This window comes from Rhipicephalus sanguineus, chromosome 1, assembly GCF_013339695.2.
Source record: "Rhipicephalus sanguineus isolate Rsan-2018 chromosome 1, BIME_Rsan_1.4, whole genome shotgun sequence".
NCBI classification, from domain to species: Eukaryota; Metazoa; Arthropoda; class Arachnida; order Ixodida; family Ixodidae; genus Rhipicephalus; species Rhipicephalus sanguineus.
In genome coordinates, this window is record NC_051176.1 from 296,647,928 (window position 1) to 296,668,935 (window position 21,008).

Consider the following 21,008-nt stretch of genomic DNA (forward strand, 5'->3'; position numbering starts at 1 on the left):
CAGCAGCGTCGGAACGAAAACCGCAGCGACCGGAGGAACACGCTACGCACAACAAAGAACCCGATAGTCAACCTCGCTACGCATGCCACTAGGTAGTTTTCGCTAAGCGACAGTAGCGCCAGAACTCACAGCCTAACGAGTAGAGGCAGCACGCTCGGGGCACGGCAACACATTTTTGCGGGGTGACGCATATTTACACCAGTCCAGAGATTATAGCGGCGCCATGGGAGCCTCCATTACAAAGGCGCATAGAAGAAACACGCTTGGGCGCGTCTGTGTGTTCTGCGAACGTCTTATTTTCCTGGTATTCCTGGCGCTGCTTGGAAAATCATGTCAACTCGGTCTTTTTTCCCCACTGAAGCTCACGTGGGCATCAAAATTCTTGCTTTTGAGGCTATTCTGGAGCAGTTCAATTTTTGCGGTTTTTATGCTTTTTGCGCAGCTTGGCGCAGGAAAACGGAATCGTATCAAAAATGCGCAATACGCGCACCCGTATACATATAATTAAATGCAGAATACTTAACCCCATCCATTGCGATGAGCATCTCTTCATTGCTACTCATTCCAATTAAAGTATCAGTGTAAAAACTAGGTCCAAAATCCTTCCATCCATTTTCATCAATTGACATAGTAGTAACACAACACAAACAACGCAGTAAATTATATCACTTGTGTCTTTATAAGAATGTATAAAAATCTCTAGTACAAGGGTCACGCTGCTGGTGTCAGGTTGATGAGTGAATTGCTGCTGTCAACCAGCTCACTGATTGACACTCGTCCTCTCTGCCTTATGAAATGTGCCACCTCCTCGAGTTCTTGCCGTGTTATGTAGATGAACTTTCCTCGATCGTCGATGACACCCACCAGGGTTTCATCCGCCAGCAGGGCTTGTACACGGTCAATGCATTCCTGTGTCAGCAAACATACTGGCAGTCAGTAGTCCAGCCTCATGAACTTATGCATTGCATTTGAGTTTGAAGCTCTAGCAAGTAAGAAGCAACAGGAAAATGCATGTACTTGAGTGGCTATGGAAGAAAAACATGGCTGATCCCTCTGTCATAGGAATCGGCATAGCACGAAAGTGAAACGTGTCTTCACAAACGTAGTTGAACGATAGTTGTGCATTCTTTCGCCCCAAGAGCGAAGGAATGAATGCTATAGCAACAAATTGTAATGTCACGGGAAGAACGGCAAGCAGCTCGAAACTTGCAACGCGCTGCTCAAGCAGAAAGGACGCACGGAACGAACATACACAGGACGAGCAACTGTCAGAGTTTGTAACTTATTTCTATGAGCAGCGTGCTCCTTTCGCAAAAGCGGCCGCTGCAGTGAGCGAAGTGACCTTCGTGCTCTCAACGCAAACTTGCGGTGAGGGCACAAGACGTACAAACTACCGCCATCGCGAGATAAGCGCACGCGATCATCGCAACGCGTGGGGCGCCGACCTTTAAAGCGCGCCCTCTTTCGAGCCCTTCGCGCCATCTCGCTAGAGATAACGAAAACACGCTGATGACATACCACCGATCTCCGAGTACCGCCACCGGCAAATTGTGTATATAAATAGCTCGCCTTTAGTGCCGTCTGTGGCCGAAACGTTTCGCGCCGCGCGCTGCGGAGCGAGGGGTCGTAAGTTCGAACTTTTTCTTCTAGTTTTTTCTTTGCCATCTGCTAGTGTCTATATTTTACGTCATATCCGTGACGGAAATACGTCAGTGGAGCCGTGGTGGACCACGGCATAAAACACTTTCGGGTTAAAAAAAAAGAGCAAGCTAACCTATCAGCATGTTATATGATGCCCTATGTACTAAGACAAACTATACACTATCACTGAGCATAAAGCGATCTGAGAAATTAAGAGTAACAGAATGAGTGCCAAGGAAAGTTAAACACGGAAGCAGACTAGCTAGTGTGATGAGATTAGGCAATTGGCAGGCATAACATGAAATTGCTCACATAAGCGGATATCACTGGGAAAGGCCTTCGAAATAAAATAGAATGACATCGATGATAACTCTGCCACTAAGGATGCGCGATGTTGATCAAGTGATTGAACCAAACATGTCACACATGCTTCCTCTGTAAAAAAAAAATTATGGTCAAGAAAGTGCAAATGATGGGTCGAGTTTGGTGTGTTCTAACCTTTTCAGCCTGCTACTACCGTAAAATCCTGAGTAAGCGGCCCCCCTACGGTGAAGGATACTCCGACAAGATTTGGAAGGGGGGCCCTTGCTCGGTCATGGATCAAAATTCAAGATGGCGGCGGAAGAGCTGCTAAGAATAAAGAATGCCTACCCATGCTTCCAATGAAATGCTTTATTGAATACACATGCATTCACTGTTTTCATTCGCCCTCTTCGGGCGTATAAAAACAGTGAATGAAACAGTGAAAATAGTGGGAGGGGAGAAGGCGGCACATATTGAAATCTCCCGAAAAAAGAAGGGGGGGGGGGGCTTGCTCAGGATTTTACGGTAAGCACAGCGAAAAAGAATGAACCCTCTGAGGGTCAAAGACGTACATGGCATCAACTGCTAACAGCCACAAGACGGTCAAAGATGTACACGTACGCCATGCCTGTATGTTTAAAATGGGCGCGTTTTTTAATCATTTCTCTTGCTTGGCATGTGCTGTCCCACTGCGGGAATACGTGGAATTTTTTCCTTGCACCGATGTCTCTCCGTTTTTTTTTTTTTTCAATGCTTTACTAAAGCAGTGCGCCGGCTTGTTTCGGTTTCGTTCTTCCTGCTTTTGCACCTGCAAAACTGATAGCCTTCTGTTTTAAAATCTTTCAAAAGGTGACCGATTTGTTACTCTCTCGTTTATTGCTCCCCGGTACACGATTACGCCTGTTTCCGTGCAAGCGCTGACACAAACGATGCCGCTGTGGTTGCGTTTCCTCTTCCGGAGACTCACAAAAACCGCTTCCGTCTCGTTGGCAATAAGACGAAGAATTATTATAGATTTCGGACTTTTCGCTTTCGGGACGCGCTCACAACTACACAGTTTTCTACAGTGCACTCACCCACGCTGTTTGCTTTCGCTATGGAAGTGCGCGCCGGTTTCTTTGCCACAAGTGGCGGCGATTCGGACTGCCGAATCAGAATCTCATTCAGTAAATGTCAGCCCATCATACGAGGAGTTACTTACGCGTTCAAGACTCAGATGTTGGTGAGTGAATGACATCTCAAAAGCGTGCGCAGGGAGACGATGCTGACTGGATCAAAAGTGGCTTTTCTCCCCCGGCGATTTTTTGGCTATGTCAAAGTAATGGTGCTTTTATGTTCCTGAGACGCTCCTGTCACGGGCCCGACAGCGGAAATACTCGGCAAATTGGAGAATAATTTTAAATAAGCAAAAAAGCGCAACACCGAAACCGAAACCCAACCGAGCATACTGTTTTCGCGTGACGTATAAGTGGGGACAAAACCGGAAATCATGCAAGGCATGCCGGTCCCGCCAGCGCGTAGTATCAAAGCTGCGAAAGCGGCGAAGAGCAGACGCTCAGTTGAAAGGTGACTCCGTCGGAAATCTTGTGTGACTGACCGTGTCACGTGCACAAGCAGAGCTGTCGGAAAATGGCAGCTGCGATTCCGACGCATTTGGAGGCCAACTAAAATGGCCATTCCTCTTCGATGAAGTGGAACACACCTGTTTAGCTCTTTGCTTGCCTGGTTGCACATTCCACCGCCAGGTGGCACCACCTGTCCAGGTAGCTCAAGTTTGTGGGGCCGTGATCGGGTAAAATGCTATTGCTGAGAAGTTCGCAGACTAACTAAAACTTCTTAATATTGCTATGGGAAGAGTGCATAAGTTTGGCAATAGGGGCGTTCATTCAACATCGCGTTGGTACGGCCGACGGTACCAAAAAAGCCAAGTATGAGCCACCTTTCGCACCAACGTTAATACATAACTTGCAAGTGACGTCAGTTCCTGTCTTCCGTCCGCCATCACCGAGCACATACGTCTCAGTGACCGCGCTGTGTTTACGTTCGTGCGCGGATCGTTCGGCGTAGTGCGTGTCTTTTGATCGTTTGCCTTGCGCTTATGACGAACGAGAGTCGTTCAGGACATTATGCTGCCTGCAGTGTCGTCAGTGGTGTCGCACGTATTGGTTGAAACAACTTCGCACGCAGCGGCGCTCTTCATGCCTGCATTTTTGCGGCGCTCAAACTACACAGATTTCGTCGCTGATTGCTGCATAAAACTATGGCCCAATAGCAGGTTTGGCGCCCAGTCGGGGTTCGTTTCACCGAACAGCTAAGAGGGCCTCCCGAAAACCAAGGCGCGATCGCTGTGTTCAATTCGGTGCTTCATGTTTCGACAAAAATTGACCTCGCGCATAATTCCGCGGTGATACACTCGGCGAAAAGGTGAGGAGATTCGGAAGCGTAACTTGCCTGTTATGAAGTGACACACAAACGTTGTGCAACGTCGAGGTCCTTCCTGTTTACGCGCGCATATATGTGCTCCGCTTCTCGGACAGCTCTTTCGTGCGGTCGCACGGGTTTGTGATCACGTTTGGCGAACAGTACGTCCCCGCCTCATGTTTTTTTTTTATTGATTTACACTTCCCGTGCAGCAGCCAAATATCGCACAAATCGCCGTTGCGATGTGCAGCGTTGACGGGAAATGCGAGAGCCGCACAGCTTGAGTCAGTTTCGTCTGCTGCCATTGTGCTCGGTAATGGCGGCGCATGTCGCGGAATCGTATCCCAGAGTTCCGCGGTGTGACGTAGTTGCAAGTTATGTATAGGTTACGTTGTTTTGCACGATGCGCAGCTCACCGTATACCGATAGGCCCGGTCACGGTGCACCCTGTATATATTACGGAACGTGTTTCGGTGGTTTCGGTGATGTTTACGCATGTGCATTCTTGAGCCGGTACGGTATTACCGTACTTTCCGTGCAGTAAATCGGCATTGCTAGCTAAAACAATCTAATATAGAGACGCAGGGTAATCGTTAGGTGCGAGTGTTTCGTGACTGACAACGGGGAATCGTGTGCAGCCCACAACGCAACACCACTTGCCACCCATCGCACGCATTACCACAAGGAACTGAAATTCACACGCCCAGCCAACGAAGCGCTCGCCAAACACACGCGATTGTTGCCTTGCGGATAGCAGACGCTCTAGGGGCCCCTCGGTTACGTCACTTCCGCTTTCAAAAATGACGTCATGCACACAATGTTGCCAATAATTCTGGGAAGCGAGGTGGGGAGAGTCGGGGCAATCAATAAAATTAATTTGCAATGAATCTGCGTATGTCTCCAGCATGTAATTTGGCATAAATAACGGGAACGTGTAAAGGAACGTACCCAGCGAATTTTATTGAGATCCATGGACCTCGAAAAATCGCCAGAGTTGGCCTTTTCGTACACTTATTTTAGTCCGTCTGTGAACTGCACAGACGTTCATTTCAACGCATAATTTTTTAACAGTCGTATAGTTTTTTTTTTAGAAATTATCTTGCTGTTACTCACGAATAAACCATGTGTGTGTAACAACCGAAATGATTTTTTGTCGCTTTACGGTCACCCCAAAAAATTTTAGACAATTTTTTTTCTTAAATAGATTCGTCTGAAGAATTTAATTCGGCCATAAAAAATACAATTTTTGGGACGCATTTCGCGAACAAAATTAATCCTCAAAGGGATTTAAAAAAAAGGGCGACGATAGAAGGTGACAACCAGGGGAACAAGGCAAAAAAAAAAAATTGAAGTGTACATACAGGTACAGCATAATAAGAAGGTCATATTGCAACGTGCAGCATGAGATCAGAGTGTTCATTTGGTAAAAAAATTTGAACAGGACCAAACCCTGTGTCCAAATTGTGAAAACACAAAGCTTTTAAGGCATTTGCACATTCTTTCCAGACACTGATGACTGACACTGTTTGCTGCATAGTACAAATGGTATCTTTTAGATTTCTGCTTCCTTGGAAGAATGTCTAGGCACCTGAGGTGTCTCACCACCACTCACATGTATACCACAAGATTGCCTGTAAAAATTTCCATGTTAATGCCTTGCTTTGTGTGATTGATGCATCCATGCTTGGCTTTATCTGTATGCATTGTGTGCACTGCGCTTTAGCAATGCCACACTTACATGTGAACTAGTTGTGCTGTGCTTAAGGGGCACCAGATAACTGCCACCAAGCAAACCCCCCCTGTAGAATACCTAAAGAAAGCTTCGCTTTAATGAAGTCACTAGTTGAAGCTGGCACAAATATACTGCTTACACTTTATGAAAAGCAGAAAGGCTGAGAAGAGATTTCTGCTAGCAGTCTATTGCCTATAACTGCAACCACTGAGCCACATTTTGAACACCTTCAACCACTTTAACAATCAGGCCAAACTGCTGGTGCATGCACAGTTTGTAGATGTTCAAATGACACTAGGCATCCAGCCTGACAAAGCAGCAGATAACCATTTTTATACTACTTAAAGCTACAGAATTGACAGCAATTTCACGGTATTCTTATAATGATGAGATGGACAGATGGTCTGCATGCTTTTGCTAGCTGTTATGGACTCATTTCTGATGCAAAGGAATCACAGCAAGGCAACAAATGCATAAAGAGTATACAGCGAACACTGAGTTTACTTTTTTGATCTTTGTTCACTTTCTGTTGCACCATTGCACCAGGATTTAAGGATGGAAAGAGCCAAAGAGTGATGGCTGATAAGATGGCTGTAACTTCTATCACACTCTGCATGTAAATGAATGCATACTACTAGGTATTTGCCAGGATGATGTCAAATAAAAAGAAAGCTTCACATACAGGCATACATTAGCTATGTTGGGGCAGAAAAAGAGAATGCTAACACATAGACTGCCAGGCATTTTCTGAAACTTACATCAAAAACAACTGAAGTAAAGAAGTAATTGAAGTGTACTGCAGTTTAAGTTATTTTGTGCTGTTAATAAATCGTTTGAAAAACAAGCTTTCTGCTATTTGAATAAGGATGTTGTAAATGACATTGTTTCCTGTTTTTTTAACAATAAATGGAAGAACTGCTTTCCCAAAACAGACAAAAAAGAAAGAAAAACGTTTAGACAAAGCTGACATCAGGAGTTATATGTAAAGCCTTCTTGAAAGCCATCACATGCAACACTTTAAGTGCAACAAGTTCACAATATAGAAAATATGCACCTGTGGTGCGATCTTGTACGCATTCCAAATAAGCACAGAGGCGTGGCATTACATCCAGCCGCACGCGAATGGCCAATGTGAACCGCGACAGACATCACAGCCCCTCATTGACCAATCGCGTGCGGCTGTATGTAACGCCACGCCTCCGTGCTTACTTTGGAACGCGGACAAGATCGCACCACTGCTTTCTAATGTGCATACGCATAAATTGTAGGAAGGTGACACAACACTACCATGTTGTGCTAGGTGAGAGGACACGGGCTGAGGGCATGCTACTACTGCCATGTAGGGCCATTCATACAGAAACACAACACTGCCTGCACACAGATGTGCCTGGCATTTGTGAGGTTTGTGAATCTAGTGCCAATGTGTTTAACAATGACGAACTGTCTATACAAGTCACCTTGCATAACCAGAATGGGCGCACCTATTAATCGAAAGTGAAATACATGCTCCATCCTTCAGTTACATTACCAACACAATTTCTGCAAGAATATGCACACTACTAGCAGGCTTGCTGCCATGTGCAAGAACTTTGGAATCTTCTCAATTTAGTTTCATTGGCTACCACATTTGTCCCTGCTGGCAGATAATAATGAAGCAGAGCAGCTAGAACCTGGTTCACCACTAGCACACGCAACAGGATCAACTTATCATCCTTAGATGCAGGCTTGAATGTTAAAGGGACCGACAACTGCGCAAAACATGAAATGAAATGACTTCACTGATGGAAAGATTGTCCGTCGCATTGACTCAAACCAACCCAGTTTTTTTCGTGAAAGGTGGATTTATACTTTTATTTCTTAACTGAAAGTCGCAACAAATGACCTGTGGCGGCTCTGGCGGCAAAAACATGAACGATCCGATGTACCCGACCATGCAACCGTTGACTGCTGTACACGTTTGATGATTTTTTTTTTGTTAGTATTGAAATATTGTTTGTTTCTTTATATTAAAAGGTATTACTCCATAAAAATGTACATATACGCCTGCGTTAGTAGCATGCATTACAGTGGCGCTGCCTTCGCGTGACGTAATGATTCCATGCTCGCCAGCACGTCTTGAGCAATTTTTCAGCGTGCTCATGCAACCGTGCACGCAGTTTCCAGGTCGCTAAGATTTTGAAGCGACATAGTTTTGCTACCTGCACTTCATCTCAGAAATGACGCGCGCTGCTACTTGGCACGGCCGTGCATATGCGTAGTGACGTTTTCGATGACTTGGGTTGGCTCGTGCATCGAGAGAGTAACGACGCCGGGACAAGCCACCCATGACACAGGCGCAGGCAACCTTGGACGCATGTGCACACAACGCGTTACAAATACAGGGAAGGTGTATAATGCCATGGCACATCATCTCATTTCCACAGCTTGTTGTTTTCAAAAATAGTTGAAAAGCTCTAAATAAAGGTGGTTAAGCATAGTTACAGGAACTCCTGCGAAAGCAGAACAACAATAGCTTTCACAAATCGCGAGAAGGGCTGGCAGCATCGCTATCAATTCTCAGCGTTGCTGGAGGAAAGGTACGTCCGTGTTTAAAGCCTTTCAGATAAAAAAATACTGCTTGTAAAATAACTACGTGCTTTTGGGATTAACTACTGCAGCTACAAACCCTGCGAAGGCTGAGCTTTCTGTCGCGCCGTAAAAAAAATGGGTTGAGAAAAATGAGTTGTCGGTCCCTTTAAGTCATGCACAAGCTTGCAAAACTAAAAAACTACAAGGGGTTTTCACAAAGCAACCACTCATGTTTCTGGCCGCACAGAAGCTATGAAAGCTCACTACACAAGCACATACACTAGGTATAAAGTGTACAGCCAGTGGGCAACATTGCATACAGTGCTCATGGATCATTAGTATAACAACTGATATGCACCAGTGCTGGGCAGTATCAAAGATACATGTATCTTAGATACTCTTTGGGTATTATGTATCTGTATAATGACATATCTGGCAAGACCTATATGAGTATCTGTATTTCCGATACATGACATAATGTATCACATATCTAAGATTCAAGATACTGCTATAGCGTTGGCACCATGTGAAAAAACGCTGGCTGAACTGTGCTTCTCACAGTGTGTCGGAACGAAATGAAAACCAAAAATAAAAAAAACTATATTTTTGACTGGAACGAAAACGTAACCGAAATGTTATCTATTATTTCGTTTCGGAGTAAAACCAAAATATTTCTTATTGGTTTTCAGTTCACGGGAAAGCTTGGCAATATGGAACAAACGCTGTTATGCAACATGAGCAATAATGCATATCTCAGGGGACAGTATTAGCACGTATCTCAGGAAGGAATCCTAAAGGAAAGATGTGTTGAAACTTTGCGAAAAACGAAGAGTGGCAGCAGAGATGTTTTTATTAACGCAAGTGGAATTTTACGCGCCTGTCACACAAGCCAGCGGGGTGAGGTCATTCTTGGCGCTGAAGTTTGTTTTATCACAACAGCGGTCTCGCATATCAGAGGTACACTCGATGACGGCTGCTTCCGAGATCATGCTCACTCCCTTGACATAAAGGATTGAGACTGCTAAAAAAATTCATAATTCACTTTTAAGAAAATTAAATACCATAACTCAGGAGGGTACTAGGTTGTGCTAGTTGGTAGGAATTCATGATACAGTTGCTTGCACTCCTCTTAAAAATGTAGGAAGAATGTGTTTTACCCTTGTCCCACATTTAAGAGGAGCGCAAGTAGCGATACCACAAATCACGTTTTTATTGTTACTTTAAAGGGACACTAAAGGCAAGTAACAATTTATGTCAGAGTGAAAGGTCAATGTATGAGAACGTCTAAAACGTCAATAATATCAACAGCAGTGCTGTAGTAATCGAGAAATTAAGGTAAATGTAGGACACGATGTGCGCCACGAGTGGGACATTTTGGAAATGATCCCGATGACGTCAAAGAGTCCAGAGTACAATTAACCAATCGAACTAGTTGCAATAAAAAAAGAACCTTCCGTGCATCACAAGACTGAATAAAATGCTGCTTGTTTGTTTCTGTTTGGTTCATGGAAAAAAGAACCTCTTGGTGCTACCATGGGGAACGGTGCGAGTGGTTCAAAAGTTCAGTTTTCGCCGAGCTGCGCGTCTCAGTGGTAGTTTCGGTATCGTGTACTGCTGCGTGTGCTTGGCTCTCACTATTTTTCGCCCTGTCGATACTCTACTTCTGCTGCTGCTCGCCAAGCTAAGCTCCGTTACAGTGAGCTATACAGTTTCGGAGTGGCCCGTGGCTGCGTCTTGGCAAGGTTGATGGCCGCTGTTGCGCAAGAAACCGTAGCTTCGGCGGCCGGGCAGTAAAGGCAGGCAACGTTGGGCACGGCAACTGCTACGTCAGAAAGTCCGTTCAGGCGGGTGATTTGAAGTGCGCTAACGCCATGCGGACCACTAAAACATGATTTTCTTTTAAAATAAGCATTTCCTTGGCACGAAACAAGCACTACGAGGTTTCTGCAACGTTATTGCAACAATCAACGTCGACTTAATATTTGCTTTTAGTGTCCCTTTAACTTCACATTTTTTTTCACAAATAAAAACCGCTACGAACCGGTACGGAACACTTTTTTTTTTGTTCCGGAAGAGAAACAGAACGGAACTTTTTGCAGTAGAATGAAACTAAAAGCGAAGCGAAGAACATTTTGTTCCAACACTCTGGCTTCTCATGTCACTGCTACCACTAAGTCACCTGAATAAAACTAAAGGCAGTGACACAGTGACATTCTTTCATCAATCCGCCAGAGCCCTCCAGCGAGGGCAAACGATGAGGTATGCAAGTCCCGGTTGGTGGAGCAGAGTCACGTGGTGGCACTCTCGCAGTCTCAATAAAAGTAAGTGTGTGAACGTGCGGAGGCTTCTTACTGACGTTCTTGTAACAATAGATGATAACCCGCTAGCTGGCCAGCAAGCACAGCAGAAACTCCCATCAATTAAAAAAAGTGACAAGCAAAAACCACTACTGGTCGATTCCATGAAAGATAAAAAAATGGTGTATACTTCATGTTTCCGATTTTCCTGATAATTTTGTATGTTGTGCGCATATGACCGCACAGCACGAAATCGCAGTTCGTTTTCAAATAAAAATTTTTTTCAACACAGGAAAATTCTGCAAGCGTCACCGGTTGATGACGACCATTTTACGAAGAGTGCGTTTTCATAAATTCGCAACCATGCTGGCAGCTACTGAAGCTATATATTACAAATATCTTTCTTTTTAGCGGAAGTCGAAGTAAAGAGGAAATAGCTCTTATCATTTCATAGAATTCTGGCAAATTATGTAGTTTTTAAAATTCACGAAAAACGCTGCGTTTTTGAAAATCAGTCAAATTTGGGACGCTATGGCTACTTCTGTGAACATCTTAGCTTGTTGAAATTTCCAGTATGAATAGGCCTTTATGTGAATAACGAACCTCTGGATTTGTATTTCTCTAATAATTTTCAAAGTAGTAAATTTTCATGCTCGAAACACGAAAGAGACAAAAGTGCTCCTCGATTCAAAAATCTATAATAAAAAAACCCCAATCTCAATTTTGTTCAAAGTCCCCCAAAATGTTCGCAAAGGACTGCAGAATGATATTATGAAAAAACATGTTGCATCATTTTCAATAGAACAAAAGCAGAAAATGTCAAACATTGTGTTTCCACAGCGTGGTGGCTGCTGCGTCAAGGACATCTCTAGTAGCAAGAAAATACAGTAACACGTCTTCTTTCTTCTCTGACCTTTGCTAAACAACAGTATTGATCTATTGTCGGAAAGTGGGAACTGTTTTGTAAAGAAAAAGATCGTTCCAATTAAACGCACTTGCGTGGTTTGCTACTCCACCCCCGTATTAGACATCCCTCAGTTGGTTGGTTGGTTGGTTCCTTAGGGGAATAGCTCAACCCACTACGGGGGTTCGGCCACGAAGCGTGCGGCGGTACTTTGTGAAAAAATAAAATAAAAAGGAATATGCGAAAAAGATAATTTATAGTAAAGAAAAAAAAAATGTTCGGGCAATTTTGATTTTTTTCCTTTTTTTTTAAATGAAATGTTAATTAAACGATTGTTTATATAATATAATTAAATAAATAAGCAATTACAGAAATTTAAGTAAGGGAATGAAATGATATATTTCTACTTATAATATTAACATGGCAGTCTCTTTGTTTCTTTAATATAAATGAATATGGCATCATATATGCTCCTGTTGCATTGCCCTAGTGCCGACGCCCCCAGGGAGAGTAATGCCGATGTGGAAAGCTCAAGGCCAAGTTTTTGAAAAGGAGGTTTTAGAAATCTTTGCCTTATATTTTGGTATCTTCGACATTCTGTGAAGTAGTGCTCTATTGTTTCTGCTTGATTACAATAATTACAGTTAGGGGAAGGAACGAAACCAGGCCTGTGTAAATAAAAATTTAGTGACGGTATTCTGCATCGCAGTCTAGTTAACGTTACTCCAGTCCCTCAGTCCCTCAGTCCACAGTAGGCACTTTCAGTTGTAGCCTCCTTTTCTTTCACCTATTTCAGTTGAGTATAATTCATATCTTGCATGCTAAAGAATGTATTCCCTCCATGTGTCTGTTATGATGTTGTGCTGTGCCAGAATTGAGAGGTGGGTATAAAAGGCAAGGACTCTTCATGAATGGAAATGAATTTCTGCAGAGCGGTCGCCAAAAGGTTTGGTTTTTGCTGGCCCAAATATGCACGTTGTCAGACCTTATGTGATCAATGCAGAGTTTTAAAAGAATCGTTTACGTGAAGATTGGTGGCAGCAGTTCTGACCACGGACAAAACACGTTTTGTTTGCATTGCATCTGCTTTGCTTTGCATGTCCTTGTATCTCTTGAAGCAGTGCTGGCCGATCTGGTCTCCTTCTTGAATTGAGCACGCATCCTGCTTCATGACCCTCCGCAAAAGAGACTAGATCCTTCTACACAACGAAAATTCTGCTGCAGCGGAATTTTCTTTTTGTGCACCATGAGGTAGTCCGTACAAAAAACTCGGTCATGGCTATAACGCCTACCCATAGCCACCTTCAGAGCGTAGGGCAGTGATAGCACCAAAGTGAAGCACAATATGGATGCTTAACTTCTATCTCAGGTGGTGTTTGGCTGACTGGCACAGCCGTGCTCATTGCTGTCGTCTGCTCAGGTGGCGTCTATCGCGCTGCCCTTTGCACCAGCCCGCCTAACGCATGCTACTCCGTTTACACGAAGGCGTGTAGCGCGGGCCACTCGATCTGCCACACAATTCTCACGGTGCGGATTCAGAGACCGGGCGGGAGAACGACGAGCGGTGAAAAATGTATCGTGTAACCAACGCAATTGACACCCCAGCATTTTCTCGTGCAGAGCGACAAAGCCTGGCAAACCATGTGTGGCCGCTGCGCTTAGGTTGCACTGCGGTACTCGCCGTTCACCACTGTCACCATTTGCGATTTCTCACATTCTTACAATGCATGATCGACTCAGCTACACAAATTTCGCGTTTAGCTTCGTTGCTTTTATATAGTAATCGCATTCAATAAAAAATTATCCAGAGGAATGAAAATGTCCGTGCTGCCCGTCGACGTATATAAGTGATGTCGCAAATGCATTCAATTGGAACGATCTTTTTCTTTACAAAACAGTTCCCACTTTCCGACAATAGATCATTACTGTTGTTCAGCGAAGCTCAGAGAAGAAAAAAGACGTGTTGATGTATTTTCTTGTTACTAGAGATGTCCTTTACGCAGTAGCCACCACGCTCTGGAAACACAATGTTTGACATTTTCTGCTTTTGTTCTCATAAAAATGATGCAACATGTATTTTCATAATATCATTCTGCAGTCCTTTGAGAACATTTTGGGGCACTTTGAACAAAATTGAGATTGGGGTTTTTTTATTATAGATTTTTGAATTGAGGATCACTTTTGTCTTTTTGATGTTTCGAGCATGAAAATTTATTACTTTGAAAATTATTAGACATACAAATGCAGAGGTTCATTATTTACATAAAGGCCTATTCATACTGCAAATATGAACAAGCTAAGATGTTCACAGAAGTAGCCATAGCGTTCCAAATTTGACTGATTTTCAAAAACGCAGTGTTTTTCGTGAATTTTTAAAAATACATAAATTGCTCAGAATTCCATGAAATGATAAGAGCTATTTCCTCTTTACTTCTACTTCCGCTAAAAAGAAAGATATTTATAATATATAGGTTCAGTAGCTGCCAGCATGGTTGCGAATTTACGAAAACGCACTCTTCGTAAAATGGTCGTCGTCAACCGGCGACACTTGTCGAATTTTCCTGTGTTGAAAAAAATTTTTATTTGAAAACGAACTGCGATTTCGTGCTGTGCAGTCATATGTGCACAGCATACAAAATTATCAGGAAAATCGGAAACATCAAGTATGCACCTTTTTTTGATCTTTTGTGGAATTGACCACTACTGACAGTGCAGTGTATAAGGTGCTATCATGTTAAGCAGCCAAAAGCACCCCGATAAGTTGTTTCAGAATGAAAATAATATACTACTACTAAAAATAATAATGATATAATAATTGAGCAAGAAAGAAAACTTTTAAGATACTAACAGAAATTTCATGGTCGCAGTGAATAAATTTTCAAGCAAACGTCTTTGTGCATAGGTATTTGCTGCTACATTATATATATCTACAATAAGGAACTTGCGAATGCACCAAAGTATGTCAAGATAAGACTGGAAAGTATCATATAGGATACAATAATTGAGGTAGTATATTGTACTATCTGCATCTGAAATACTAGTTGCCGGAGTATCTTAAATCGCACTGCAATAGAATTTTAAAGCATGTTTGTGCAGCCCTGGTATGTGCAATTGCTGGATAACCGTGTCATGTCGCTATAAATCCGGGCACTACAGGTAATGTTAGCTCTGATACATGTGTTTGCGTTAAAACTATGCCTATATGACACGATCTGAAGATAGTGGAAACAAAACTATGTGCATTACCTAGCCCTAAATTGTCGTGTTTCAATTAGTGAGCACTGTGCATGTGTTACACTAAGGTATACAGGGCGTTTTTTTTAGACAATACAGATTTTTTAATAAAAATCCTATGACAGTAAGGCTCTTGTCGTTTTCGCACACGCACTCCACGTCGAGGCGGAAAAACTTTGCCGCAGTTAAAATGACACTATTACCACTAATTAACAAAAACTCGTTGATTAACTTTTTAATTATTGACTTGAGGGCAGGTGTTTATATTAGAAAGTTGTAGTGTGTACCCACCTATGCCATACCTATTTTTTATAAATCCCAAAAGTTGAACGTAGTGCAAGATATTCGTCATTGAATTCCATGGGCGAAATCGAAACTGATCGCGCAAAGCGCGCACGAAGCGCGACCGCTCTGTTACATCAGACCGGAACTGCTCGTCACAAGGGAGCAATGAAATTTGAATGAAGGTGCGTCGCGGCCATATGTTTTTGTGAAAAGCTGCAAGTCATCTTACTTGTGCCCGCGCATTGCCTTATTTTCGTGCGTAGTGTTTGGTGCTTATCCGTTTCTTTCGAACTGTGCACAAGAAAACCGCGATTCAACCTTTTCTTTGTCTGGTAAACATAAAACTCATGGGCTGGCACTTCGGCGTTTATTCTTGCAGACATGCAAAATAGTTATTCGTGCCTCTTTATAGTTTAAGAAAGAAACACATAAGCACCACCCATCACACACAAACACTAAGCTGTCTACTTGTGTATTTCAGAATGCTTGCTGATTTTTCTGGCCAGTATCTGCTCCTACGTGTCTTCATTCGAATTTCGTCACTTCCTTGTCACGTGTCGTCCCGGTGTTCTGCCGCACTTTGTGCACACCGGGCGCGATCAGTTTCGATTTCACCCTTGAAATTCGATGATGAATATCGCAAACTACATGGAACTTTCATTATTTCTAAAAAAATGGGTGTGCCATAAATTGGCACGTGCTACAACTTTCTAATATAAACACCTGCCCTCAAGTCAATAATTAAACAGTTAATTAACGAGTTTTTCTTAATTAGTGGCAACACTGTCATTTCAACTGCGGCAAAATTTTTCCACCTCGACATAGAGTTCGTGTGCGAAAATGGCAAAAGGCTTACTGTCAGTGAATTTTCATAAAAAAATCTGTATGTCTAAAAAAAAACACCCTGCATGCACAACATATATATATATATATATATTTTTTATTTCCTAGCATTGCATAACAATGATCACGCTGTTATTGATGCGCTTGTCCCCCCTTATGTAATAATGACCATGCTGTTATTGATGCTTTTGTCCCCCCCCCCCTAATGTAATACCCTGAAAAGGGCCTTTAAGGGTAAATAAATGATGATATAAGGTGCCAGGATACAAGTTTTGCTAGTGCTTAGTCAATGACTGAATAAACAACCTAAAAGAAAACCAATAAGCTTAAGCACTGAGCTGATACCGTGCTGTTCAAAGGTGAAGCTGTCCTTGAACATGTATACCTATGGGACCCTGCGACCCAAATTAAACATGTCATTTTCATCACTTCTCCTATTCTGGAATGCACCGATATCGTTGCGCAAGTGGCAATGCCGAAAGCAAAGTTCTTTCCAATTTATTGACCTTTCATCACGTGGTAGTGACATGCCTAAGCGTTTTGACTGGCTTGGCACAACAAGTTGCATGCAGTGCTCATATAGTACTAGCAAGGCCACACTATTGTGAGCTGAAAATGCTTCTTCAGGTACAAAAGCATTTCTCTTTTTAAATACTATCAAATTCTGAAAACAACTAGAAAATGATGCTAGATGCGCTGCGCAATGGCCACTATGAGGCGAGACTTCCAGTATGTCTCTTTAACAGGCGCGCAGTGATTGGAACCAGCCACTGACGTCAACAGCAGAATGAAATGCAAAAGAGAACGTCTTTTTCTCATCTGCTGGTGTCTTGAAATTTGAAGACTTATTTAATAACTTCAGTTCCCATGCACCAATTTTGATGATCCTTTTTGCATTCATCTCAGTATTCAACACTACACTTGCTCCAGTGCTACAGAAGGCAGACGAAAAAACAGGGCCCCTATTAAAGAATGCATCATATGCACAATGAGAAACTGCCAAGGTTTCTACACAGAACATTAACAGAATGCTACTGTGCAACAGTCGTGTACTTTATGGCAGCATGCAAGTGTCAAGATATGCATTAACTGCAAAAGTTCCCACAAGTGCAGTGGTGCATACACACAGCTTTGCACAAACTGAAACAAATTTCGCACTGAGAAACAAATTTCGTGAACCAATTCTAGCCAAACTAATGTCAACTGCAATTCACAACCAAAATGAGGTACATTCAAATGTGAAAAAAAAGTGAACTATTCTTGCATCATGCTTTAACACTTTCGTGACCGCGAAAAACCTGTTGTTTTTGGTAGTCCAGGAAATATTTTTTTTCTTGCCACAGAAATTAATTGATGCTAAAATGTAGGGTATCAAATGATAGAAGAAGAATTGGTCTTTCTAACAGTATTAATTTCAAACAAGATATATTTCGAATATTATAAAAAAATGATCAAAACAAAGAAAAATGTAACAAAGAAAAAATAATCATAAAAACATCATCGTTACTATGCACAGGGTAAACATAAAAAAAAATCGAAATATATGTTTTGAACACAAAGCCCTTATAGAATAATACTGCAAATATAAGCTCTCTAAGTACAAAAGTTATTTGCATACATACAAAAATAAAAGCGCTAATGCCTATCGTGCCACCGGGCGAAGCGGTTTCTCGACGTGGTGAAACAAAGGTTGGCTGCATACGTTTCGCAGAAAACATTTTTGTTCCTCAACTTTCCTTTCTTCATTGAATAGTTTGCAGTTTCTGGTATTTTTCAATTTTTTGTGATTGGTGCTAGGCACCCTGAGGCGGGGTTGCCAGGTCAAAAAGACAAAAAAATAGCCAGAAAATTGGAAAAACTAGCCAAAAAGTAGCCATCATGAGCCAAGGGCAGTAAATGTAGCCAAAAGTAGCCACGTGTTTGTGAAAACGATTTCAGCGTTTTTATTTAATTACTGAACGCAAAAGCCTTTGGCTGGAAATCTAAATAAGTATCGCATCAACATTTCAAAATCAGAATTTCTGAGATTCACGCATAAATTTCTGGCTTTAGCAATCACTTCGTGCAGGATAACGAAGTTTCTTGTGCTGTTGCAAAAATACCCACTCACATAGCGTACGCAAAGCCTTGTGTTAAAGTTTATTGCCCCTGTGCATACCTCATATGCTAGCATTTCTAATATAGCATACCCACTGAAGCAACACAAACGCTACGAACCTTATTTTAAAACTCTCTAGTGACACTGCCTTCGCGCATCTTGCGTGAGTTTTCTTAAGAAGAGTACAAGTAACAGCCTTGTGGCAACAATAAAATGAGTACGGCATGACTGTGCTTAAGATCACAGTTGCTGATATAATAAGAAGCATAAATTGTAGACATCTCCAGAATCATTTCCCGAATGATGACGAAGTTCGAGCAGTTATTATTCCTGAGTTGCATTTCGTACCAAGTCCTAAAAAATGACATAAGCAGTTTGTCAAATATTCAATTTCTAACATCAATGAGTGCAGAATGCCCAGGAAACAGATCGCTTTATTTTGCCCTGTTCACTGCCAATTAATAGATAAGGGGAATGGCGCATGCAGCATTGCATCGTGAGAGAGCCGGATTTTGGGAGCTGGAAACGTGCCTTAGCTGCCATGTTTTGACACTGCATACTCGAACAGCAGCGGCTGTGTCGTCGCCAAATATTGACAATTTGATTCAAATCGAGGGAACAAGAAAGTAGCCAAAAAGTAGCCAAGTAGCCAAGGCATTTTTTCTGCCGCCACCAGCCTATAAAGGTAGCCAAACCTGGCAACCCTGCCCTGAGGTGCATTCCCGTGTATACATTGAAACGAACAGTGTACCCCGTTTCCGAATCTGCCAAAATCTATAATTTGTATCCCCCATTTGACCACTTTGTCCCTCACGTACTGCCGAATACCAGACTGACCTTTAGATTTCATCATTTTCTCATCCACAAAAAGGTTCAGACGTGGTTGGAAAAATAGCGCGGATGAATCATTCATGTGTTGCGGTAGAGAAGACACGTGGTGAAACTTCTTGTGGGATGCGACAGTCATCTTCTCCGGATGAGAGACACTCAAGAAGGCAAGCAACACCTTGAACTTTTGCCGTGGCATCATTGACGGTGGAAGAAGACCTGGAAATATGTGTTGTTGACTCCAATAGCAATGCAGGCACGGGACTTGGACGATTCCTTTGTACACTAGAAGTCTGACGAACATGTGCATCTCTTCTTCAGTGACCTCCCTCCAGGATCCGTCCCTCTCACTGTGCATTGGCTTTTCGAAAATATGCATCCACCCATACTTATTTGTGTGGTTGCATATTTCTCTGACGACTTCTACGGTGAAAAACAACACGAAGAAGCCGCCATGTGGCATTCCGGAGCGCTAGGTCAAGGTCCACTCCGCACCGTCTTCGCGGAGAGAACTCCGCTCTTTCTGCAGCTGGTGCCAAATGCTCCCGCCCGAACGAAGTTGACACCTTGCAGATAAGAGCTGTGACCTTCAGTACGCACCAGATATGTGTACATCAACACGCGGCAGCGACAAAACGGCCCGAGGAGAGAGCAAATCTTACTCGCGGATACCTGCTCATGTACCGGGGCGGTCTGATGCACTATTGCCGTCCATACTCAAGTCTGACGAATCGAAGTCGTCTTCCATGTCTGTGCTGCTACCATCATCCAGAGATTGACGCTCAGATTCATCGGAAATGTCGAAATTCGTGTTTTCGTGGAGCACCCGCGAGCGATGTCGATGTCATAACCAAAACCACGAGCGCTCACCTCCCCGACTGCTAAGGAGCTTCGAAAATCCCCCCACAGCGGAAAAAAAAGAAACTCAAAAGCGCAACTGATAAAATGCTGCCTTTTAAATGACATTAGCCATCCGGAGAGCGTCAAAACTTGAACTTGAAGTCATCGATGACATACTACCGATGGGAATAGGCATGGTCACAAAAGTGTGGAAGGGTCCCTAGACCACCTCCGATAATTTTTTAACATTTCAAGTAAACGCGTGCATTGAATTTAGAATGCTGTCACGATCAACAGTGACAAACGTGGCAGCATAACAAGCCAAGGGCACCCCACAAATTCCAAGAAACAATCCCTTCTCCTCTCCGGGCTTTTCGGTAATCCTCAGCACCTCGGTGTTCGCCGTGACATCAACATTGTTGTCTGCTCATGTCATCCACAAAAAGAACCTGTTTGCCTGCTTGCAGCTATCGGTGCTCGCCACTCTTTCTCCTCGCACGTTGAGAAGGAACACTGAGCCAAGAGGAGAGGCAAGTCAATAAAGTACGGCGAAGGAAAGAGCGAACTGAGTGAGGGCCTCTTTTGGATCATCAAACGCGCGTAACTCCACTATTATGGCACCATTTCGAAAAATTCTCACGACTACATGTTCGTTGTAGACTCGTGCACAACGGCAGCACCACAACTAAATTGTCACCTCTGGGTGCTTTAGGGGCCCTTCAATGCACCTGTGTACGAAGGTTGAAATTGTGCAGAGGTGCTGCACGGCCACGATAGACAAGGTATTTAAAGGGGTACTGGCATGAAAATTTTCAGCTGTCATATATTTTGCGTCAAATGAAAGGCCTAGCCTGCAAGAGCCAAGAAAATGTACTGGTAAGCATGAGTGCGGCCTGAAAAATTAATTACAACATGTTTTTAAAAGCTAGTTTTGGCTCGTACTGCACCCAGACACCACAACATGGTTTGAGCTTCTTGTCACGTGCTCGTGCAAGATATCGTGTTTTCACGGCC

The 21,008-nt window shown here is 43.0% G+C and overlaps 1 protein-coding gene across 2 annotated transcripts in view; it reads right to left on the reverse strand.

Moving 5' to 3' along the window:
• Window positions 1–658: 658 nt before the first annotated feature.
• Window positions 659–21,008, reverse strand: part of LOC119379317 (DDRGK domain-containing protein 1) — a 39,219-nt gene continuing 18,869 nt past the window's right edge. For both annotated transcript variants that reach the window (XM_037648596.2, XM_049411931.1), the window contains exon 8: window positions 659–909. In XM_037648596.2, coding sequence (XP_037504524.1) covers window positions 712–909 — 198 coding nt within the window. In that variant the 3' untranslated portion in view covers window positions 659–711. The remainder of the gene's footprint in view (window positions 910–21,008) is intronic.